Here is a 26,948-nt window from a genome sequence, read left to right on the forward strand (position 1 = left end):
TTGTCTAGATGCGTGTGCACGTGCACACTCACACACACACACACACACACACACACACACACACACACACACACACACACACACACACACACACACACACACACACACACACACACACACACACACACACACACACACACACACACACACACACACACACGCGCGCGCACACACACACACACACACACACTCATTCACATTCAATTACAGTAAAACATTCATTTAGGAGACTACCACCCGTCTCAAAGGGCTGCATTATTTCATTCTACAGCAGCAGTGATTCATCCATCTTGTTTTGCTGCTTGTAACAATTCAACAATAACATTGTTTGCTGTTGAAAGACAGTGTTGCCCAACCATATTTTTTTCTTACATCTGACAAAAGCAGAGACCCCCCACACACACACACACATGTGGGGGGTCATTCTGTATACTGACTGTATACACACTGTATACTTCTGTATGACAAATAGCGAAAATAATAGCAAATCTACAAACGCGTAGCAGTGCATTACATTGCTTGTATGCAAACAAAATTATAATGTGTGGCAGCGCGGTGCATACAGTATATATATATATATATATATATATATGTATTATATCAAATGGGGGTCTGTGGTCCAAAGCATATCAAACTGGAGGTCCTTGAAATGAAAAAGAAAAGATTGAGGATCACTTCTTTAAAGAATAGCTTATAGTAGACTATTGTAACAGCATTGTGCTGGTCCTTATGGTACATAGTTACTGTGCTAAGACATAATATATGAGCCCGGTTTCTCCAGATGTTTTGTCATGTACAGTAGTTTGTGCTCAAAATCCAATATATTGAATTTCTCATATGATGTTGTTGTACTTCCATCTTTCCTTTTTACATTAATCTCTTTTTCACTTTCAGTCAATATTACGTAATATTATTACAGAACAATTTACAGCGCAATTGCAAGAAGAAATTTCACAAAAATTATAAATATACTGTATAATTTCCTCAATCTCTATGATTAATTAGCACTCAATATGAGGAATATGTTTGTACATAATATTGAACTTGAATATTTTGTTCACTGATATACATGGCCTTTTATCTGCTAGTATGTGTAATGGTGATATAGACACGAACACATCTCTGTAATGATTGTTTTGTAGAATAAACAAAAAATCAAGCATTTGCTGGAATTATACATAGAGAGCAGTCTTCACAGTAAATACACAAGCCTTTCACAGAGTACAGTACCTTCCCTGTTGGCTCAATAAGGGCAGGTTGTGCTTTGCAACGTGTACAATTGGAATCATTCATAATACAATATAAAAACAAGACTAAGGGCACAGTCACACCACACTTTTATTTTACCTATGGGGCGGAATCTGCCAATGCTTTGACAATGCATGTGTCATGGGTTTGGGCATCTTTCTTGCGAATCCACGCATTTTCATTGACAAAGCATTGTCAGATTCCGCCCCATGGGTAAAATAAAAGTGTGGTGTGACCGTGCCCTTAGAGTCTGAAAGCCTCACTAGCAGGCAATGCTAGAGGCGATGCTGCTTTTTACACCCAGCTGTAAACTGGCTGAAGGGTGTCACTAGAGTAAAAAAAAAAAATGGGGTCACCAAAATCAGTAGGGTTCATCCAGCAATCTGCCTATTTGATTTTGTTTTTAATATTTGCCCTATTGGTGGCGCTAGAGGAAAGCCCATTGGGTTACCAGTAAGGGGTCATTGTTTTGGGTTTGTGATGGATACACAGCAGATACCATCATCATAACATCATAAATAAGGTAAGAACATTTTCGGGCGAAATTCTCCTTTAATGTGTCCTGTGGTGGACAAGTAAGTAACAAGTAAGTAACAAGTAACTTTCCTTGCCCTGTAACTGTATCGTAACCGTTGTGGTGCCTTTGGCAACCAAATTTCCCTTGCGGGATCACTAGAGGTACTTGTTTCAGGGGTGGGGGGTGTTTCGGGGTAAAACTAGACTCTGTTATGGCCTGGACTTTGTAGATAAAAGCTTGGCTGCTTATTCACTTGCCTTGTCTAACATTAAAACAATCTGTAGCTGTTATATGATATTGGAAGATGCCGGCAAAATATGTTCTAAAAAACCGTGCGTATCAATATAAAATATGTTGTTTTGGTACTTAAGAGGAAGTGAAAATAAATACATTAAGTGGTATGTGCACAAACATCAATCATAAGTTAAATATTCCTGATTTGCACCGATTTTACAAACGGAGTGGACTCATATGGGGGAGTTTAAGGGGCGATGTCCACAGAAAGCATACATTTTTTGAGCAGAGAAGCGCTTTGGTTATCATGTCCAGAGTGCACAGTGTTTATCTATGCACGTAACTTTCTGAACCTTCCAACCATTGCTGTGCTCAAACGTCCTGTCATGTGTGTTATTTGCACAAATAGCTTAGCTGAAACCAGTGTTCATTTCGTTGACTAAACTATGACGAAAAATGTTCGTCGACTACCTTTTTCTTACAAAAACTAGACAAAAATGGAATATAAACTAAAGCTATGATGAATAAAACGCTGACTAAATATACTGGCTATTTGTAAACGTAAGAGAGGGGCTAGCGGAGAAGAGATCCAGTAGAACCTGTAAGACAAGTCGTTATGCTTGGCTGTGCGCAGGCGTCGTGCTCTGAAAATGGCATTCTTGCCGACAAAATCAACTGTACATTTGGTTGACTAAAATCTTATGATATTTGTTTACTAAAACTAGACTAAAACTAAAACATTTCAAATGACTAATATATCAGTAAAACTAAATGGAATTTTATTCAAAAGACTATGACTAAAACTAAATCACAATTTACTGTCAGAATTTACACTGGCTGAAACGACATGAACATGGGTCATGGTTCAAACCATCGGGTCATAAATTACCAGGTTGTCAGATACAATCAGCAGGAGGATCAAATGACCGGCAACTCCTTTCCAAAACATGAGCTATTGTCTGCTTGAAGTGCCCAGGGCGCTGTGCCAAGAAACGCTGGACACTTGAGAGTGTGAAGCTCAGGTACTGGGAAGGAATACAAGAACGCTCGCCCCGGGTCAAATCTGGCAACCTCAGAACGGTCGCCACCAGGTGTTCCTAAACGTAACCTCAGTAAAACTATGCCTAAACTTAACCTTCTTCCTAAACGTAACCTCAGTAAAACTATGTCTAAACCTAACCTTATTCCTAAACGTAACCTTAGTAAAACTATGCCTAAACCTAACCTTATTCCTAAACGTAACCTCAGTAAAACTATGTCTAAACCTAACCTTATTCCTAAACGTAACCCCAGTAAAACTATGCCTAACCCTAAACGTATTCCTAAATGTAACCTCAGTAAAACTATGCCTAACCCTAAACCTATTCATAACCTTAACCTCGGTGAAACGAATACAAGAATACAAAAACCGCTGGGGGCGAGCTGTCCGCGGGGGGAAAAAATGGGGGCAAGTGTGTTTTGGGGCGAGCGTTCTGGTTACCCTGGGAAGAGGAGCAGTGTGTTTTTACCATAGAAATGCATGGCAGACAGGCACTGACAGCAAAAAAAAAAACACTTCTGTGTTTTTTGTCACATTTTTGTAATCTGAAATGTTTTAGTTTTAGTCTAGCTTTAGTTGTGCAAATATAAGATTTAAGTCAACTAAATCTACATTTGATTTAGTCGACTAAGGTTTATGTTGGCGGGCCATGATGGCGTCGCAATGCCTGATTTATACGTAGCTGTGTGCCAAAAATAGCCGATCTAACTCTAAGCTCTCACAACACATCTGGCCGTCTGCGACGCGTTGTGAGAGCTCACTCATGTACAAGCTCACTGTACATGCTCACTCATGTACAAGTTCACAACTCATGTACGAACTCACAATGCGTCTGCGACGCGTCGTGAGCTTATAGATCGGCTATTTTCGGAGCGCAGGCAAGCATAGAATGACTTATACTACTCGACTACTCGATCTCTTGTCCACTAGTCCCTCCCTAACATTTTAGTCTAGTTTTTATTTGCTGATGAAATTGTCAATATATTTAAAATATTTAAAGTTTTAGTCATCACAGCTTACAAAAGGTAGTCGACAAACTTTTTTCGTCATAGTTTGAGTCGACGAAATTTCTGTGGACAAAGCCTAAGGCTCCAACTCCCAGAAAATTAGGTGGAATTTAAATCACTAGTTCAGAGAGACAGCACCACGTGCCTGCAGGGCCGGGGCTTCCATACAGGCGACCTAGGTGGCCGCCTAGAACGGCAGTTTGGAGAGGCGGCAAAAAAAGTCGGGAAAAAAAAAAATAATAATAATAAATCTGTAAAATCAGAATTAACCCATTAATACCTGGAACGCATCTGTGTCACTTTAGATGTCTTTGGCTATTCAAAAATAGCAGATATACAAGCTCATAGCGCGGCACCGAGTGCCGCGCTATGAACTTGTAGATCTGCTATTTTTGAAAAATCGTGAAAAACAAATGTTTAGATTTTTTTCCAAAAACTGTTAGGATTTAGATTTTTTTAAAGAATCGCCTCAGGTCTTAAAGGGTTAAATAGCATAACCCTAACCTAACCCTAAAACCGAAATAAAGAAGCCAAAAACGTATCATAATCCGCCCAAAACATCCGCGCGCGTGGGGGCCCACTGCACGCGCGCTTTGCGCGCACGGGGGCGCATCAGAGAAATCTCGCCTAGAGCGCTGATCAGCCTAGAACCGTCCCTGCGTGCCTGTCCAAATAAATCCCTACATCTCAATTTAAATCTAATGTCACCTCAATTCCCAAGACATAAAGTCAATTTGTCATCTATACACACATGTTTTTTAGAAATAGCATTGTGTGCTATTCTGTCAAACATTTGAATTGGTCAAATATGTCTCTTGCCTTGTTTGCAATTAACCCTAGATGAGTGTCAACTATATATATATTTTTAAATATCGTCGTTGTCGGGCAGAAACCTTGTATAAAAATATTTCTTGTTTTTTGTAAATTAATGCCCTACTTCGCAATACTGTCACATAAAAGTGGCCAATCTACAAGCTACAAACTCACAAAGTTTTGCGATGCGAAGCATTGTGATCCATTTTAGCTATTTTAGAAACCTTGTGAAAGTCAAAGTGGTTAAGTGTGTGTGCGTTTATAAATAATGAGAACCAATCAAAACTATTTAACAAGAGCTTGTGACTAAATAATAACTACATTGGATCCTTTGGAACAAGGATTCATGAGTTCTTTTTTTCATTTCCTGAAAAAACTAGTGTTTTGGTTTCCACCCGACAGTGACAACATATAAAAAGAATGCATGCTATTGATGGATACCTAGGAAATCAAACCTATTCTACCATTGCACTTGATATTTGTCAAAATATATGAATGATCAGTGGTGTGAAATAACTACGGTAAGTACTTGTACTCGAGTACTGTACTTAAGTACAATTTTGACATATTTTTTACTTTACTTGAGTATTTCCAATTTTCAATAGTTTTACTTCTACTCCACTACATTTCAGAGGCAAATATTGTACTTTTACTCCACTACAATTATACGAAAACTTCAGTTACTTTGTAGATCTTGATTATTATTACAAAACATATTAACCACTTCAGCTCTATATACATTTCGGCAATTTGAAAATAGCCGATATACAAACTCACAATGTGTCGCAATGCGACACATTGTGAGCTTGTAGATCTGCTATTTTCAACTGATTTTTTATAGATTTTAGACATAACTTGTGAAACGGGCCATCCTGCGTCCTGCGTAACAAGTACTTTTACTTTTGATACTTTAAGTACATTTTGATACCAATACTTTTGTACTTTTACTCAAGTAAATTTTGAATTACAAACTTCTACTTGTAACTTGAGTATTTCTACATTGCTTTATTGGTACTTTTACTAAAGTAAAATATTTCACTTTTTCCACCACTGATATGATGTTGTCATCGTCATAAGACTCTTCGTTCAGTTACGTTTGATGCCATTGCAGCCCAACCTTTTCTAGATCAGGTCCACTTGAAAAACTCAAAAGCATTGGCCCACCCAACTGACCACTTTTACGTGGTCATATGGGTGGACCGCGTGCATTTTCCAGAGCATGTTTTATGTCACGATATTCTATGATAGGGAATGTGTTTTCACTGGAGTTGGACTCTGTATGTGTTGACCTCCATCGGGCTGAGGTGGACCTCCTTGGGGTTGGCGGCGGGAGGCTGCTGGTTGGATTCCGACTCCGGATCGGCGGCCGGGTGCATCAGAGACAGCGTGACTGGGGAGACCGAATGGAAGTGCAGGTCTGAGAACAGCTTGTCTAGATCCAACTGGAGAGAGAGAGAGACAGAGAAAGAATATGTTTATTATACGTCACTATGTACTGTACAACATAGCATCATGTGAATTAGAGCTGCAACTATCCACAAGTTTCCTAGGGCGTTGTGGGCATCACTTCCTGTCAATTTGATCCCTGATACCTGATCAAATCGACAGGAAGTGATGCCCACAACGCCCTAGGAAACGTGTGGATAGGTTATTTTCTTACTTTTTTGATTAACCCATTAAGATTTTTTTTTTTTAAATGTTCAAAAATAGCAGATGCACATGCTTGCTGTGAGCTTGTATATCAGCTATTTTTGAATAGCCAACGCAAAAATCTAAAATGACACAGATGCTTTCCCGGTTTTAATGGGTTAATCGAATAACCGAGAAGTGTGTAGTTTTTATGTAAAAATTAAAATAAATGTATAGCACACATTATTGCAAGACTGTTATCCAGCATTATCTTTGTCACCATACTGTGGTACTTATGTATTTTGTTATATATATATTTTTTTAGGATTCCTAGGAGGGCCACCTGACTACCCTTTGTTTTTTTGTCCTCTCCAGCACATCATTTTCTGCCTAATTAGTGTGGTTGCCCTAACAGGACAACCAGACTATAGTAATCTTCGCACTTTATTATTATAATAGATAAACTTTATTTCAAACCGCATCTCCTCCCACAGTTTATATTTTCCCAATTTAGTGCCATATGTCAAAATGACCGGCCTCACCGGGAATCGTGCGCTTGTATTTTGCTAAGAGATTGGTTGCACAGTTTTATTGATATTGATTTATTAGTGCATTAAATGTCCCCATCCACTTTAATGGAAAAGTGAAAAAACTCAAATTCAAGTATTTTTTTCGCAGAAACCGTAAGAGCTAGAGTTACCAGATTTGGAGGGGAGGTTCATAATTTAGTCCGAAATTATTAAAAAAATAATCACACCATTTGGCCTCATGGTGGCGCTATAACAGCCCACTTTACGTTTTGGCTTATAACTCTTGAACCGTAGGTCCTAGAATAAAAATCTTTTCCCCCTAGATTCCTTGGGTCATGGCGCAACTCCCCATATAGGCCACGCTCATTTGCGTCAGGATAGATTTTCCGCCATTTAGAATTTTCTTCAAAACACACGTTTAGCTCCTCCTCCCACATATTTTGTCCAAATTTCACAAAAATCCGTACACATGATCTCTGGACCCATGCGATAAACATCCCCAAGCGGAGTTTTGATAGTCATTACCGTTCGTCAGTAAATGGCTTCCAAAGTTAGCGGAAGGGGCCCGTTTTACAAAAAAGGCCACAAAACACGAACAAAACGTCCAGTCAATTCCAAATTTGAATCACATGTCAAAGGTGGTTTACTCAACAAATCCCCAAAAGTATTTCCACTTTCATCCATAGGGGGCGCCACAAATGCTCAAAATGTAACCGTTTGATGCAAAAACCTTATTTTGGGGGGATCAATCCTCTCAAAATGAAACGCAAGTGATCTCAGGAGTTACGTGACAATGTAATTTGGCGCAGCCTCCGACGGTATTCCTCCCAGCGTATTCCTTGAGTCCCGGCGGTAGCGACCCGCGTCGGCGCAACCACACTCTGCAATTGCCCTGAATTGCGACGCGTCTAGTTTGTTTTGGTTATTGTATCCTACCTTCTTAAGGATTTGTTTACTCTTCCTTTCTCATATAATAATAATAATCCATTTTATTTGTATTGCACTTCCTCACCTCAAAGTGCTACAGTACAGAATAAAAACATTTGCATAAAACAATCTAAAAAAGGATGGTCTTAAAAAGAAACAATTAAAAACAAGCAAGGGGGCAAAGAAAACCTAGGGGTTATAACCTAAAAAGCTAACCAAATGCTTTATTAAATAGGAAAGTATTTTGTCCTCTCCTAAAAGGACTGTTTTAACTATGTGCAAATTAACTTAGAAACTAAATGAAAACGAAACCACTGAAGCATTATTTTATACTCGCAAAACTATACTTTTATACATTCACAGATGATATGGGTGTATGTTCATATTTACTGTCTGTCTGTCTGTCTGTCTGTCTGTCTGTCTACATCAGTGGTTCTCAAACATTTTCATGTCAATTCATTAATGTATTTGGCAGCGGACCCCCATATGAAAATATTTTGTGTCAGGGACGCCCATACAAGATATGTGCTGTTAAAATGTTTTAAAAGGGTTAGCCAATGTGTATATATAGGGTTAAAGTGGCTAAACAGATTTTGAAGCTATATTGCCGTAACTTTGCTACTACTTTTGCTGGGGACCCCCTGGAACCCCCTCAAGGACCCCTGGGGGTCCCCAGACCCCACTTTAAGAACCAGTGGTCTACAGTACATTTCTAATTGAGTTTCCTCCCCCATTCATGTTCTGCTCTCTGTAACGTTCTGTTAAGCTGTGCTGTTTCTTCACTTTCCAGGTCCTCTAAGGCTTGGTTGAGGTTTTGTTTACTCAGGGGCCAAAAGGTCACCAGTAGCCCTTATCTTTAACCCTTTCTACTGGGTCATGTGTTGAGAAAGGGGACTGAGTGTTATGTAAGTGTCACAGAATCATCTGTCTTTACATTATGGATTGCATTACATGCTTCAATAATAGACATGAGCAGAGTGTGTGTGTGTGTGTGTGTGTGTGTGTGTGTGTGTGTGTGTGTGTGTGTGTGTGTGTGTGTGTGTGTGTGTGTGTGTGTGTGTGTGTGTGTGTGTGTGTGTGTGTGTGCGTGCGTGCGTGCGTGCGTGCGTGCGTGCGTGCGTGCGTGCGTGCGTGCGTGCGTGCGTGCGTGCGTGTGCTGAGGTGTGTCTATGTGTGTCTATGTGTGTACAGTGACTCTATACCAGCATTTTGTTATCTGCACCGGCACGTTGTGAGCTTGTAGATCGGCTATTTTCACTACTTCTTAAAAAAAAAATTGCTTTTCAAATGTATGGAATGGAATGTATTGTATTTTTGTTTATGACATTTTTTTAGAAAAAAATGTTGAATTTGTTTTTAATTTACGAAAAGGTTTGAATTTTTGAAAAGTTTTTTTTAAATAACAATGATTAAAAACTAAACATAGGAAGTGTAAAATAAAGGGGATATTTACTCTTGACCCATAAAAAATGACACTTCATGAACTTCTAAACGGTCATGTTATAAAAACATAAATCAATCGTTAACTGTCAACACATAGAGGTAAACAGAAAAACCATTTCAGATGAGTCATGGCTGAAAGGCCCGACATTCTCACTGGGTTTCAGAGCTAGAGAACTTTAGGATTATCTCAGTTCACAGTTCACTTGTCATCGCAACAACAGGAAACAGAAATAGAGCGGTTTCCTGCGTACTTCGTTCTTACTTCCTGTCACGGCCAAGAGGTCATGTGTGTTTGTGTGCGTGTGTGTGTGCGTGTGTGTTGATCTTTCCTTGTGTTGCTCTGAGCAGTGCACCAGTGTGTGCACGTGAGTGTGCATGTGTGTACATTCCACTGCTATTTGACACACAGCAGCAGGACAGGATGTGTGTTTGCATTATGCCCTACTTTGTCATTATTATAGTGTCACACAAAAGTAGCAAAAATAGCCGATCTACAAGCTCACAATGCATTGGAACACGTTTTTTTTTTCTTGTTTCTTTCTGAAAATAAATCGTTTTGGACATCCAAGGTTTCCATCAAAAATAAATCACACTATAGCAGGGATATTCAACTAGATTAGGCAGGGGGCCACAATCGTAAAATTACTTGAAGTCATGGGCCACAAGACCGAGACAAAACAAAGGTTTAACCGCTTGTTGTGTGCTATAGGTGCGATTATGCGATAGGACACAATAATGGACACATTATGTCCATTATGGTAACTTACTAGGGCCTGCTTCATACTGCATCCATGCATTTTGATGTTTGATAGGAACATTTCTGTGTCAGTCCTTTATAAAAAATAAGTAGATATTTCAGTATGTTCTGTGCACAGGTCCCTGGCATGGAAGCATCTTTGTAAAAAAGAGTATTGGGGACCAGGTGAAGTGTTTACATGTTCGTATGAATGAAAGGATATTTGTTTGTTTTGAGTACCCGGGTGATAAGAGCACAAGGTCTTATGATGTATTTAAAGTGGATGAGGAACTCAGAAATAGTTACAGATGGATGGTTTGTGATGGATGCACTGCACTCAAAAACCCCTATTGTGCTTTGTAGTGAATAATCATAACAATTGCCTTGAAAGCTTTTGCCTTACTTGAAAGCTACATTATTCTGAAAATAGTTAGAAGCATGGACGTGGACAACATTTCCGGCTGTTTTGTTTCTTTTTACCATGAAAAGGTCTTTATACTTTTTAAAGATATTTCTGGGGCTTTTTCTGCCTTTATTTAAGAGGACAGTAGACTGACAGGAAATAGGGAGAGAGATGGGGGGGTGACACACAGCAAATGCCGTCGGGATCAGGAGTTGAACCCGCAACACACTGTAAGACTGGATTACCAGCCTTTGTGGTATGTGCCTGCCAGATGCTTAAATACATATGAAGTGAGCTACTTTAACAATTTGACCCAAGGGATTTTCTTATGGGTGACTTACATTTACCCGCATTTGGGTTCCTGTAGCAGTGTCTTGACTGCAAATGTAGTACTGTTAATTTTGGACCCTGAGTGTCCCAAATCACTAATATTCCTCCATTCTAAATAGTAGCCTACATTTTCTTCTTATCTGTTAATGGTTGATTAACCATTAACAAGCTTCAGTAAACGGTTAAGAAAAACATTCAAAATGGTCATCCTGTACAACCAACCATATAATAAATATTTACATTTAATGTAACATTGGAACATGTAAAAAGAACATGTTCCAGGGGCCACAAGAAAGCTACGCCGGGGCCGGATTTGGCCCGCGGTCCGCCAGTTGAATATCACTGCACTATGGGATGCCAGGTCAACAATGAACCTGGCATCTGTCTACATAACATGCTATATAAATTACATTCCAACCTTTGCATAAGCAATTCCAAGCAAAATCCCTCATCAAGGTTAGGGCAAGTGCTACGGGCTAAGGTGGAGTCTGAAGAGGTGAGTCTTCAGATTACGTCGACCTCGACGACCTTGCAGGCTTATGCAAAGGCTAAGATGTCATTTAAATACCATGTTATGTAGACAGATGCCAGGGCATTGTTGACTTGGCATCCTATAGTGTGTATAGTTTCAATGTACAGGCTGATGATATGTTCTTGGTTTACGTATGTATTAGTTATTATTAGATCATTGGTTTACTTATGTATTACTTTATTATTAGATTACTATTTTTATGCATATGATGTATTATCTTTTGTTGTCCTTCTGGATTAAGAGCATCTGCTAAATGCCTAAATTGTAAATTCTTCTGTGTGGCACCATGTTCTTTGTTCCCTGTTGTGTCGATGCATATGAAAGCGATCCCATGTCATACGAGCCAACGTGACGATATGTATCATTTGTGACGTCATACTGTATCGCAATATTGTTTTTCTTTGGATATTCCACTGTTAGACTGATGATAGGTTCTTGGTTTACCTATGATCCTAGATTACTATTTCTATGCATTTGATGTATTACCTTGTGTTGTCCTTGCTTACTGTAAATCGCTCTGGATAAAGAGCGTCAGCTAAATTGTAAATTGTAAATTGTAAATTGTAAGATTGGGAATGAGTCTGCAGTTCAAAGTGCACTGGGGAGTTTGTTCCACAGTTTGGGAGCCAGAGGGGAGAAGAGTCTGAGACGTGTGGAGTGTTGTCCTGGATGTTTCAGGGAAGGTTCAGACAAATTCCCTGTGTTAGCTGATCATTAACGATGTGTACAGTAGGGCTGAAACCATTATCAACACATTCTCAACAAGGCTGACATTAAAACATGTGCTGACAAATATTTTGTTGCTGTCAGGCAGAAACCTTGTATCTGAAACATTATCTGAAAATAATCAAGGACTGTCCTTTAAAAAAATATTTATTTTACAATTTGTATATCAACTGATCAAGTATACTTTTGTTGCACAATGGAATGGTGTCATGCAAAAATAGTTGAAAAACTTGGTGGTTAAACTTATTTTGATGCTATATCAACACATTTTACCCTGGAACATGCTCAAGCACCCTTAGGGGTCCCCGGACCCCACTCTGAGAACCAGAGGGACTGGTCATTTGTCCCATGATTCCGATGTGCCAAAGTGCATTACAACTAAACCCAACCATAACCCTAACCTCACATTTCAGACTATGGGACGTTGGACTATACTTTTTGAACCGTAGGGTCAGACCATCAAACATCTTTGAGTGTGTGCCGATTTGTGTGAGTTTTGGACAAAATCTGCATGATTATTAGCAAAATATGTTTTGAAGATAACGCAAAATCTTGAAAGCAGAAATGGGCAACTTTGCAAAAGTAGTAGCAAAGTTACTGCAATATAGCTTAAAAATGTGGCGCTTTTATCTGCTTCGTAACGGTAATGTTAAAAAATGGCATTAAGCCACTGGACTAGGATGGGAAGCCCCCAGTATTGAGACTAGATGGATCTTGTGTGCGGTACACAGACAAGCAGACAGTCACACAATCTTATCTTGTTTGGTTTTGTATGTGCATCATTTAGATCCTATCGAGAGGTTTCAAAATAAAGTGTCCCTCCGTGAAAAGTGTATGTGTATGTATGCCCCTCTGCTGATCATTGTCTGCTGCCAGCACTGAGCGGAGTAGCCCTGCCTGAAACCCAGAAGCCTAATGTCAAGCGACAGATGCTTGCTCACCGCCAAATACAGACCGTGTGTGTAATGTGTGTGTGTGTGTGTGTGTGTGTGTGTACCTTTCCCTGTGTTGTTGTACACAGCAGTCCAGTGTGTGTGTGTGCAAAGCGACAGTCAAATCCCTTCCTGTGCAGAATGAGGGCTGATTCGTCCGATGGCCCGCCTCCTTCTCCCTGATTGGACAAAAAGACATTTAATTACACTGGAAAAAAACACGGGACAGATGATTTCACACTATGTTATAACTATGTTTTAATGAAATAACGTTTTTTCATAAATTGTACAGATCACATTTATTTAATCTTTGATTATGTGACGATCAAGTACATTTACTTAAGTAATTTTTTTTGGTATCTGTACTTTACTGGAGTATTTCCAATTTTCAATACTTTTACTTCTACTCCACTACATGTCAGAGGCAAATATTGTACTTTTACTCCACTACAATTATTTGAAAACTTTAGTTTCTAGTTACTTTTTTGTTTTTGATTATTATTACAAAACATACATTAACCACTTCAACCCTATGCATTTCGGCCATTTGAAAATAGCCGATCTACAAGCCCACAAGCTTGTAGATCGGCTATTTTCAAAAGATTTTTATTTGAAAACTTGCGAAATGGGACATTCTGCATAATGAGTACTTTTGTCACACACCTTGTTCTGTATGCTCCTCAGATTAAGCAGGTGGATGTCGCAGGGCATGGAGGATGCCAGGGGCCTGCTGGAGCGCAGGGCCACAGAGGTGCTGTCGGAGCTGACGGCCATGGTCAACAGAGGATGGTTGAGGAACAGCAGAGACATGTGGCTGACTATGGAGGGATAGCTCACTGGAGACGCTTTATCCTCCTGAAAAACAACAGAAATATAGATTTATTGCGGTGGTTTTCAACCATTTTCATATCAAGGCCCATTATTTATTCGGACATTTGAGGGACGGACCACCATTGATGAGATTTAAACCTCTCAGACCCAAAACGTAGAATATTTTGTTATCGTTGGACACGATTTTATCCACAATTCCATGCTGTATTGATGTGTTCCCATAAGAGAGATAACAGGCAAATGTTGATCAAAATAGCAATTCTTCTACATTCTCGAATTGTGGAGACTTCATGTAAATTAAGTAATGCAGATTTTAAACAATAACTGAACTCTTGAGAGGGTAACATTAAACCAAATGGACCCATAACGGTCATTTGGTTTCATTTTACGTCTCTCTCGAGAGTTAAAGATCTATACGGGTCCATTTGGTTACGAACTCGTCCATCATTTAGCTGGGTGTGTGTGTGATTAACCCATTAAGACCTGGAACTGTGTCATTTTTAGATTTGAGCTAAAAAGCATTATTTTACACTTAGGCTATTCAAAAATAGCAGATATACAAGCTCATAGCGCGGCACCGAGTGCCGCGCTACGAGCTTGTAGATCTGCTATTTTTGAAAAATCGTGAAAATGTGTGCAAATCTTTGAATATATATATTTTTAAAGCGAACATTTTTAACTCAAATCGTTGCTTCTGGGGGGTCCCTGGAACAAAATATTTTGATGGGGGTCCGCGGCCAAATACATATAATTTTGGGGGTCCTTGACATGAAAAAGATTGAACACCACTGACATAGAAACATACGTTTTTCAGAATACTGTTGAGATTTAGGAGACATGTAGAATCGGCTTCAGGTCTCAATGGGTTAATTCACCCAAAATATATATTTTTTTGCCTAAAACCCACCAGAAGCACATCCACACAGGCGCATAGGCGTTTTATCGTTTTATCCATCACCGGGCGGATGACAGGCCCCTAAAGGTGCTAGCCTCACCTCCTAGTCTCCTATCCTTACCTCCTTTCCCTCTCTCCTCTCCAGCAGCAGTCTGAAGGCGCTGGCGGTCACTTTGTTGTCGGTGACGCCCTGACCCAGACCTCTGTTGTCATCCTGATTCAACCTGCGGTCTAGAATGACCTCTATTTGACCTGCAAAGAGAGAGAGTAGTTGTAGTATAAATATTTTTAGCATAAGCATTACTCCTTGTAGTATTACTAGCAGTGGAAGAAAAAGTGCTCACATTTTTTACTTAAGTAAAAGTATCAATACTGCAATGTAGAAATACTCTGTTTACAAGTAAAAGTCCGGAATTGAAAATTTACTTGAGTAAAAGTACAAAAGTATTGGTATCAAAATGTACTTAAAGTACCAAAGTAGAAAGTACTCATTATACAGAATGTCCCATTTCCCTAGTTTTAAAATAAGCTCACAATGTGAGCTTGTAGATCGGCTATTTTCAAATGGCCGAAATGTATATACTGTAGGCTGAAGTGGTTACTGTATGTTTTGTAATAATAATCTAAATCTACAAAGTAACTAGTAACTAAAATTTCCAATAATTGTAGTGGAGTAGAAGTAAAAGTACTGAAAATGGGAAATACTCAATTAAGTAAAAATACCTCAAAATTGTAGTTAAGTACAGTACTTGAGTAAATGTACTTAGTTACTTTACACCACTGATTACTAGTAGGATGCACGATTAATCATTAATCATAATCAGTCATCATATCAGTATTGGTAATATCTGCCTTAAAAATGCAATATCGGTATCGAACCAATATCATAATATAAAATCAGTTTTGGCTTTAAATGTATGCCTTTAACATTTATGCTTGAATGTGAAGCTGAAAAAAAGCCTTTTGTGACAATGAAGGCTGCAGATTCAATCCGTGTTTTCTGGGTAAGCTTTCAAAATGGCCAACAAATGTTAAATAAAAATACTGCATCTACATTGTGTGGGTAAATCGGGTAATAAGAATACACTGTCTGTTAGAAGTCTGCATCAGCACCCATAATCACAGTACTGGAAACTGGTACTGTAATATTCTACTACTCTGCCACCAAAATGTGGAATGCCCTGACACCATTCATTAAAAGATATAAATGCCGCTGTTTTTTCCTTTTTCTCCTTTGTACATAGTGTTTTGTATTGCTGATGACATGTATTATTGTGTAATTTTTAAAGCTATGTTGATGAATTGAATGCATAGGACCACAATGGAAACAAGCCATAGTGCTTTTTGGGTTTAAAATCCTCTTAACAGGCCTTGTATAGAACTGTAGATCTGCTTGTAGATCTGCTATTTTTGAAAAATCTTGAAAAAAAAAAAAAACTGTTAGGATTTAGATTTTTTAAAGAATCGTCTCAAGTCTTAATTACAGAATTCAATCAATCAATCAATTTGACTGACAATCAGTAATCAGATAAAACATAAATCTACATTGTGCATCCCTACTTACTAGTTTTATGTATTCAGCACTGACCTGACTTGAGGCTTGCGGCCCCCAGGGACTGAGCGGAGAGCAGGGTGAGGCGTGTGGCTGGGTCCTGCACGTAGGCCATGCTGGTCATGGGGTAGAAGTTACCTTGGAGACTCAGCTTGGACATGGTTCTACGAGGCTGGATCTGACACACACAAAACAATGTTGTCAAACATCTATTATATGAACCATTTGGTTCTCTATCCTTTTTTTAAATTTCAATGAACCCCAGTTTAATATGCATTAGGCCAGTGGTTCTAAAGCTTTTCAGGCCGCGACCCCCCAAAAGAATCCTATTTGAACTGAGGACCCCCCCACCCTGAGAAGCACTTGGAATTGTAGACCTACTTATTTAGTTTGACTCGGTTCCACAGATAAATATTGGGAAAATAGCCGGTCTACAAGCTCACAACGCCTCGCAATGGAAGGCGTTGTGAGCTTGTAGATCGTCTTTTTTTAAATTAAGATCAAAATGATTCCAAACTGTTTTCTGAAACACTTATATTGCTATTGTCAAACTGTTTCATGTCAAGGACCCCCACAATTATATGTATTTGGCTGCGGACCCCCATCTCAAAATATTTTGTTCCAGAGTCCAAAACCGAAGTTTTGAGTTTTTGAGGGAAAAAAAATATATATATTCAAAGATTTGCACACATTTTCACAATTTTTCAAAAATAGCAGATCTACAAACTCATAGCGCGGCACAAAGTGACAAAAATACACACTCTGTGACACGCTGTGAGCTTGTAGATCTGCTATTTGTTGAGAATTATGATTTTTTAATATATACATATATTTTTTAAAGCAAACATTTTTAACACAAATCTTTGCTTCTGGGGGTCCCTGGCGCAACATATTTTCAGATGGGGGTCCACAGCCAAATACATATAATTAGTAATATAAGTAGTATAGTAATATTGTTCATAAAACATATCCATGACTAATTTCCTGGAAACAAGGCCTCAGGGCTTTTTGTGTTATCCTTTTAGCATTATTGTATAACTGTACTTTTTGCAAACTGTTAATAAAGTATTCAATCAATCAATCAATCAATCAAAACAGATTTTCCCTACTGTCCATACTGTCCTGTACCTGGAAGCCATTGAGGTCTGTGAAGAAGCGGTCTTTGCTCTCCACATCCGTGTTGATTCTCATGGCCAGCTCCTTGTTCACCTCCCCTCTGATGTCCACCAAGTTAGACAGCTCCACAGAACACGCCTCAACACCTACAGATGGACACACGGAATTCTTTTTATATCATTCCATTTCGAAATTGTTTAAAGGTATCATGACATTCATTTTCACTTTTTTTATTTTCAATGTTTTATTTGGGGTTTTATGACCTCAATTACACCCAAAAAACCTGAACTTAGAACATTCAGTGGATTTTCTGTGGTCTGGGGTTTTCTGAATAATTAGGCTGAAAAGTAATCTGAGCTTGGCCCTTCGACAGTGAGGTCACTGTCGATTAATCCCGCCCACTCTCCTCCTTGCCCCTCCCCTCCCCTATCCTTTCCTTTGGGGGGGGGGCGGAGCAGAGGCGATGATTGACAGGCAAAATCCCTCACCAGCGACACCCGCAGGCAAAGATTTCTTTTTTCATTGCAGTTGAAAAGGCTTTAGAAATGTTAGAGAAAAACACCTGCCATTGATCACGGGAATGGAATTTTCACTTAAAACTTTTTGTACACTTTTGAAGGACCAGGACAAAGACTTTGAATGTGGTGTAAAAGTGAATGTCATTAAACCTTTAATATAATGTCACAATCATTGTAACCACTGTAACCATATTTTATACTTTGGCTATTAAAAAATAGCAGATCTACAAGCTAACTTTTTCAGAAAATTGTTAGGATTTAGAAGACATTTTGTAGAATCGGCCTCAGGTCTTAATGGGTTAATATGGTAAATTGATTACCAGCACGACCCCACCAGGGTTATTATTATTGAAAATGTTTGGGATATTTTGAATAATTAGTTTTCACAGAATATTTGTTTTTACAGAAATCTTCTCTTCTGAGGGTCCCTGGCACAACGCATTTTCAGATGGTGGGTCCGGGGCCAAATACATATCATTTTGGGGGGTTGTTCACATGAAAACATTTGAGAACCACTGGTGAACGGAAACAAATCCAGAACCTGCTAAATACATTTCTGGGCACAGTCGAAAAGAACCATAAATATATATTGAGGAAATGGATGGCGGGGTCAACAGCAAACCCATTCTATTAAATGCAAATTAATTACAGCCACCCTTTTTTTAAACCTGTAATTTGTTTATATAAAATGTCTATTTGAACTCTTCTAGCTGACATACATATCCACATAAATTACTGTGAGAGTAGCAGTAGAATAGGGTTTATCGTGGAAAGTTTTTGCATGATGCATAAAAGAAGTCTATAAACATTTGTCACATGACATTTCCTGCTGACATGTTGACACCAATCATTATAATCAGTAATAATTATATTGTGCATTTTTAAGTTCAGGTAGTCTGGAATTATCGTTCAGCAAATGGACATTTAGTGACATTTGAATAGTGTGCTTAAAATTCAAATGACATTTGGATGGAAACAGTGCATGCACGCACGCTCTCACTCTCGCTCGCGCGCACACACACACACACACACACACACACACACACACACACACACACACACACACACACACACACACACACACACACACACACACACACACACACACACACACACACACACACACAGTGGTGGAAAGAAACTAAGTACATTTACTCAAGTACTGTACTTAAGTACAATTTTGAGGTATTTGTACTTTACTTGAGTATTTCCAATTTCCACTACTTTTACTTCTACTCCACTACATCTCAGAGGCAAATATTGTACTTTTACTCCACTACAATTACGTGAAAACTTTAGTTACTAGTTACTTTTCAGATGTAAATTATGATATTATGAAACGTACGTTACCACTTTAGCCCTATTTTATACCGAGGCTATTTGAAAATAGCCGATCTACAAGCTCACAACGCGTCGCATCGCGACGCGTTGTGAGCTTGTAGATCTGCTATTTTCAAATATTTTAGTACTTTTACTTTTGGTACTTTAAGTACATTTTGATACCAATACTTTTGTACTTTTACTCAAGTAAATTTTGAATTCCGGACTTTCACTTGTAACAGAGTATTTCTAAATTGCAGTATTGATACTTTTACTTAAGTAAAACATTTGAGTACTTTTTCCACCACTGCACACACACACACACACACACACACACACACACACACACACACACACACACACACACACACACACACACACACTCTTTACCTGTGCCATGGAATAGGCGCGCTGTGTGTGTGAAGTGCTGGAAACAGGAAGTGATCTCAGAGAAGACACGCCCCCTAGTGACCCGGATGACGGGGGGCTGGGTCATTGAGTAGGGCTGGGGGGGAGAGGGTTAAAACTTACAACAAGTCATGTCGGGCAAAAACCTCCATATTTCAAATTTGAGTTTTTTTTCGTAAATGAATGCCATACTTCTTCATACAAGAGTAGGGTGACCATAGTGTATATTCAGTCCCTCAAACCGGGACCCTTAAATCAATGTGCACGTTCGTCGTGCACGTGCGCGCCCATTCATGAATGTCCATACAGGCAACGACTGATTGACAAACATCAGTGGTGGAAAGTAACTAAGTACATTACTTAAGTACAATTTTGAGGTATTTGTACTTTACTTGAGTATTTCCAATTGTCTATACTTTTACTTCTACTCAACTACAGCTCAGAGGCAAATATTGTACTTTTACTCCACTACATTTATTTGAAAACTTTAGTTACTAGTTACTTTTCAGATATAAATTATGATATTACGAAACATATATTAACCACTTTAGCCCTATTTTGTACCTAGGCTATTTGAAAATAGCAGATCTACAAGCTCACAACGCGTCGCTTTGCGACGCGTTGTGAGCTTGTAGATCGGCTATTTTCAAAAAGAATTGTACTTTTACTTTTGGTACTTTAAGTACATTTTGATACCAATACTTCTGTACTTTTACTCAAGTAAATTTAGAATTCCGGACTTTTACTTGTAACAGAGTACTTCTACAGTGCAGTATTGATACTTTTACTTAAGCAAAACATTTGAGTACTTTTTCCACCACTGACAAACATCAGCCTCAGTGTTGAATTCAGAACACGCAATGCATTCGCTCACGTTTTCCGATTGGGTTAGGTGAGCATGTTTACATGAAATGAACATGACGAACGCCTATGCAACCACTGAAAACAACTGTTATTATTGTAATTCTGTCGCAAACCGGGACAATTTTGCAGTGAATGTTGAAAACCGGGACAGGTTAGTGTTTTAGAGATATATTTGTCGGGAGTCGGGACCCTGTAGAGCAGGGGTGATGCAACTTTGATGATGGAGAGGGCCACTATATTTCCACACTCACTCCAGCGGGCCACATTGCATATACTGTGTAGGGACATTCTATGTCACACAAAACTAGCAAAAATAGCCGATCTACAAGCTAAATTTTGAGCTTGTAGATCTGCTATTTTTGCTATTTTTGAATTGGAATCCTGATTTTTTTGGTGTGGATATTTTTGAATTGGAATCCTGAAAAGTTACATTTTGATTTAATTTCAAAAGCATTTAGTAATACTTATGTTAACTTTATGAACTTAAATAAAAATACATTGGACATAAAAAAAGACAATAGAATTTTAAGCTACTAATATAGACTGTTAAAAAGTCATTAAAGCGGGTCAGGTTTGCAATAACTGAAATCAATAATATGTCAGTAATCCGATATTAACCTGCGGGCCGCATTAAAGGGATTCTAGGCAACTTCAGAGATCAAAAAAAGAAAAAAACAGTTGTCAAACACCGCCCCTCCACTCCACCCCCCCCCCCTCCACCCCCCCCCCCCCCCCTCCTCATCAGCAGTTCGTTTCCCCGACGGGCCATGCTGAAAAAGGGTTGCTTTATTCGGATACAATGCGTGTCACTGCCCGCCCCAGCCGGTTCTCTGAATTTTTCTTTTTAATTAGGCTCTGTCATGATTAATTGACCACATATATGAAATGAAACAACTAAATTCTATCCGAACGATATCTTATAAGTAAATTCCGTGCCTCAAAATAGAAGTTTGAGAGCTTTTTGAAGTTTTAAAACAGCGGAGAAAATAGCATACAGAAAAGATGGCTGCCGCTCGTTTTTGGTCGGGTGCACTCACGCTCCATTCGGTTTCACTCGAATTCGCCACCTGATTGGTCAACCTTCGCTGTCAATCACAGAACATTGAGCGAGGACGCTGATAGGACAGTTCACACGGATGCGCACGGACGCGCACGGACGCGCACGGACGCGCACATGTGTGCGTTTCATTTACGTCCCGGACAGAGCCGGATACCTGGATGTCAAAACATAAATAGTAGGGAAAATACGGATTTCAGAAAGAGGACTGTGTTTCAATGCAGGAAAACACCCCAGCATCATTATATAGTGGCTGATAGAGGGGAAATAATGCTAAATATATGTATATATAAATATTTTTTAATTTAGGCTTAAAGTTACCTAGAATCCCTTTAAGTGAAGGTGGGGGCCGTATGTGGTCCCTGGGCCGCCAGTTGCCCATGTATGCTGTAGTAGAGTGTCACACAAAAGTAGTGAAAATAGCCGAGCACTTGCAGTGTTATGGCGATATTGGACTGTCAAATATTGATCTATCATTTCATGATTGTATGTATATATTGAGATTCCATTTGCTCCACATCCAAGTGTCACTCTTTTCATGAGGAGATACGGGGCCACACCCCACCAGTATAAACAAAGCACGGGTTTGCACTGGTTTGCACTGGCACTGGCCAGGGGGGTATGCTGGTTTCGCCGCAGGCTGAAAACCCACCTCTTCAGGAAACACTACCCTTCCTCTTCGGCCTTGCCTACTTGTTGTTAACTAGTTGTACAAACTCTTGTTTTATTATTGTATTGTTTTATTGGATCTTGTTTAGTCGATACACTTATTTGTTTTAGCTCTTGCTCATTTGATTTAGCTATTTGTCTCATCTGTTTAAGAAAGTAGGTAGCTGATATATTGCACTTTTACCTCAGCGCTAGGTATACCCTTGGTTGCTTGTTTTAGCAGAATGCACTTAGGACTTCTGGTGATTAGTAGTTTCCTTGCCTACCTATGTTGAATGCACTTATTGTAAGTCGCTTTGGATAAAAGCGCTAAATGACTGTAATGTAATGTAATGTATGCCACCTCCTTTGTGCGAATTCCTGCTTAGAAATGAGTAAAGTGACCTTAACCCATTAAGACCTGGAACGCATCTGTGTCACTTTAGATTTCTTTGGCTATTCAAAAATAGCAGATCTACAAGCTCATAGCCGCGCTATGAGCTTGTAGATCTGCTATTTTTGAAAAATCTTTTTTAAAAAAATGTTTGATTTTTTTCAAAAAACTGTTAGGATTTAGAAAACATTTTTAAGAATCTCCTCAGGCCTTAATGGGTTATATCATAGGCCTTAATGGGTTATATCTTAATGGGTTATATGGGTTATATCATAGCGCGGCACTCGGTGCCGCGCTATGAGCTTGCAGATCTGCTATAAGCTCTGCTATAAGCTGCTATAAGCTTGCAGATATAACCTTGCAGATCTGCTATTTTTTTTTATCGTGAAAATGTGTGCAAACCTTTGAATGTATATATTTTTAAGCAAACATTTGTAACTCAAATCTTTGCTTCTGGGGGTCCCTGGAACAAAAATATTTTGAGACGGCGGTCCGCGGCCAAATAAATATCATTTTGGGGGTCCTTGATATGAAAAGGTTTGAGAACCACTGTTCTAAGATATGCATTCACCTTCTGCATGGACAATATATTATTTTTTCCATAACAGTAGGCTATTTTCACTATTTTAAAATATTTTACAAATAATAATGAAAAAGGAATGATTTTGGACGTAGAAGGTTTCCACCTGACAGCAACGAATATATCATCACTGTTGGCCTGAAACCTTGCATTTCCGACTGTTTTGTTTTTGTTTGTTTGCCGTTTGGTAAACCAATGCCCTACTTTGTCCTATGACATTTGTGAAAACAGTATAAAAAGCATTAACAAGAGCTTGTGACTAACATTAGTTGAATTACCTTGGCTTCTCCGTCAGGCATGAACAGGTAGGCTCCACTCTTGTCTCGGTTGGATGTCGTCCCGTACCAGAAGAACTGCACTTTGACCTCATGTTCCGACCCATCAGGTAACAGCTGGTACTTCTACACAAACCAAACACACACACTATGTTCTGATCCATCCTGTAATAGCTGTTACTTCTACATAAACCAAACACATACACACACACACACACACACACACACACAATGTTGCAGCGGCAATATGCCACCGCAAACGTCCAGTTATACTGTATCACGTCCCTTTTCGAAGAACGTCAGAAGGAGCATGTATTGGACTTAAAGTGCACAGACCAATGATAAAATGTCAAAAAAAAAATGCAATAAAACGAGTGGTCCCTTTTCATCAGCCCCACCTTTTTGAATCGGTTGATGAACAGATTATTATAGTTAATAATTCTCACAAAATAACAAACTAGATGTGGGTAAAAAAAATAAAAAAAATAAAAAACATTTGAGTTAAAGTTGTACAATGCAAAATCACAAATAACGATTTTTAGCAACCTCTGCTGGTCACTACCGTCACTGCATACAATTTCCCTAGTCCTCGATTACCCAGAATTCCATTCGTTTTCACCGGAAGCCGGAAGCGTTTCAAAAAGCGATCTTTTAATTGTTTTATACTATCTACGGATCGTTTCTCTTAGCCAGTGGAGCATTAGTTACCATGAGCTGTGCTTTCTTTTTCTGTTCTTTTTCGATCTTCCAATCCTACATTCTCTTAAAATCAGCGTGAGGTTCCTTTTTGATATTAGTGCGGTAGTTCCTGGCCAAACAGGAAACCGTTGCGGTGTTCCTGGCCGACGTCATGACGTCGGCCAGGACGTCGGCCACGACGTCGGCCAGGACGTCGGCCACGACGTCATGACGTTGGCCAGGAACGTCATTTTCCCGGGAAAGTCCCCCCAGTCCACGTTCAATAGAAAATATATAAATAAAAGGCTTCCGGGGGTGAAATTCATGGAGTGGGTGTTGTGAAACTTTTGCCACTCACAAAAGATATACAATTTAACTTTAGTTTTGTTGAAAACGTTACCTAGTATGCCTTTAACTGAAATTATATTAAAAAAATTGTAATAATGAAAAAATGCAAAACTTTGATTAACACTAGATGTAGCGATTGTGCTTCTCTCTGTCAAACTTTTGAATCAATCAATTGCATTGCAGATAAAGACATTTTAAACCCCATATACTTTGTTGACCGGGGTCCCCCAGGGCTTGATACTCGACCGCCTCCTTTTTCCCTGCAGATCTACAAGCTCACAACTCTTCTGAGCTGAGTTCTGAGCTTGTAGATCAGCAATTTTTGCCTAAAGTTCGCCTCAGAATAGGACCGTTATGGTTCACGTGATTAAACCGGTGTCCCGTGCTGAAAATAGCTAATCTACAAGCTCACAATGCGTTGTGGTGCGACGTTATGCCATATTATGGTGAAATCCAGCATAATTCTCTGTAATTACTCTCACAGATACTTGTCAGCAGAACAATTCTATATTTAATTACATTTATGTTACTGTACCTCCATTAGACCGGTGCTAGCAGAACTCCACATATGGACGTGGGCGTTCTTGATGCTCAGAGGGGTTTCGGCCTCCAGACCCATGGGGTGGGACACTGTGAAGTGTTTGGCTGTGACTGACGGCTGGTCTGACCTATCCTGTTGCAGGAATGTGTAGTCTGCCTTGTGGGCGCTGTCTATGAGAGATTCACTCAAATAATAGACAGACAGCCCAAAAGCTGGAACCTGAGCTATGAATGACAGCTAGAGAGAGATAGAGAGAGAGAGAGAGAGAGAGAGAGAGAGAGAGAGAGAGAGAGAGAGAGAGAGAGAGGGAGAGAGGGGCGGGGGGAATGAAAAACAGAAGAGGAATGAGAGAAACGTTTTAATGCTTTTAATACTTTTTAAATACTTTGCCTTTTGACAGGAAGCTACAACAACTAAATTAGTTACTAGTTACATTACCAACAGATGTGTGTTAGGACTGTAACACAACTAGTTTTTGCTGTACCTAGTATCGTAACTTGTTACTTTTTCCAATTCAGTAACACCTTTTTTTCCTCGTGGTTATACCGCCATTTAAATGTTGTTTAAGTGTTACCCGTTACTTTATGTGTAAAGTGCATGAACGAAAAAGAGGCTGGCTAGCGAGGCTCCTTTACGTGAAACTAGCCGTCAACGTCATCGGATCAAAGGTTTCTCCTTAAGATCCGACATCTACTCTACTCCTATAGACACAGGATCTGACACCAATTCTGACCTGATGGTCAAGATTAAATGTATCCCCTGAGCAAACAGGCGGGCTCTATTGGCTCAATGGTAAAACGTGTCGGCACTTGCGCAGGAAACCGGATTCAAATCCGGGGTAGAAGAGGAAAGTTACATAGTGCAGCTTTAACCCATTTAGACCGGGAACGCATCTGTGTAAGCACTTTATCCATATTTTATACTTTAGCAATTAAAAAATAGCAGATCTACAAGCTCATAGCGCGGCACCGAGTGCCACGCTATGAGCTTGTAGATCTGCTATTTTTAAAAATTCTTTATGCAAATTATTCTTTGTGCAAATATTTGAATGTATATATATTTTTAAAGGTGGGGGGGGGGGGGTGCGGGGTGCGGGGAGGAATGCAGCCGCTACTCCTCCAGACGAGAGATGCAACTGATATATACTTCTCCATACAACGGTGTTTTACCGGATTTGTGATGCTGTTGAAAAAGCGTTGTGATGCTGTTGAAAAAGCGTTGTGATGCTGTTGAAAAAGCGCTGTGATGCTGTTGAAAAAGCGTTGTGATGCTGTTGAAAAAGCGTTGTGATGCTGTTGAAAAAGCGTTGTGATGCTGTTGAAAAAGCGCTGTGATGCTGTTGAAAAAGCGCTGTGATGCTGTTGAAAAAGCGTTCTCTCCAGGTAGAGTTGAATGAACGGCCTTCATCGACAAGCTTTCTTTTCTTGGAAAGCATCTTGAATCACAGCAGTGGCGTCTTGTCTTATCAGCAGTGGCGTGATATCTCTGTGTCTTGTTGCCTGGCTCTATTCATTCTATGTTTGACGACGTAAGAGAGGCCATGGTGATGGTCCTCTGTATGCTAATGACCATGGCAGTCGCTTCACGGCTCGGCCATTGTTCTCACAGAACAAGTTTGTCCAGTATTCAGACCCAGCCCCAGTGCATAAGAAGCTGCTGGCAGCCGTTTTTTTTTTCTCTCTCGACCCCCTGACCTAGACAAACCTAGAGTTGCCTGTTTCCTGACTGATTTCTCCATCAGGTCCATTTATTTTGATAAGATAAGATATTTTTGTTTTATGTACTGCTAAGAATACACCCTGGAACAGTGGTTCTCAAACTTTTCATATCAGGAACCCTCAAATTAATATGTATTTGGCAGTGGACCCCCATCTGAA

The 26,948-nt window shown here is 39.4% G+C and overlaps 1 protein-coding gene across 1 annotated transcript in view; it reads right to left on the minus strand.

Annotated features, from left to right (window-relative positions):
- Nucleotides 1-4,519: 4,519 nt before the first annotated feature.
- man2a1 (mannosidase, alpha, class 2A, member 1) overlaps nt 4,520-26,948 on the minus strand; it is a 67,253-nt gene continuing 44,824 nt past the window's right edge. Inside the window, exons 17-25 of the mRNA XM_080428956.1 lie at nt 25,066-25,308; nt 23,508-23,630; nt 19,669-19,783; nt 17,453-17,586; nt 16,361-16,502; nt 14,894-15,024; nt 13,710-13,901; nt 13,112-13,225; nt 4,520-6,300 (exon numbers count right to left, since the gene is read on the minus strand). Of these exons, the coding sequence (XP_080285082.1) occupies nt 6,118-6,300; nt 13,112-13,225; nt 13,710-13,901; nt 14,894-15,024; nt 16,361-16,502; nt 17,453-17,586; nt 19,669-19,783; nt 23,508-23,630; nt 25,066-25,308 (1,377 nt within the window). The 3' untranslated portion in view covers nt 4,520-6,117. The remainder of the gene's footprint in view (nt 6,301-13,111; nt 13,226-13,709; nt 13,902-14,893; nt 15,025-16,360; nt 16,503-17,452; nt 17,587-19,668; nt 19,784-23,507; nt 23,631-25,065; nt 25,309-26,948) is intronic.

The sequence above is a fragment of the Gymnoscopelus braueri genome, assembly GCF_963280865.1.
Source record: "Gymnoscopelus braueri genome assembly, chromosome: 5".
NCBI lineage: Eukaryota > Metazoa > Chordata > Actinopteri > Myctophiformes > Myctophidae > Gymnoscopelus > Gymnoscopelus braueri.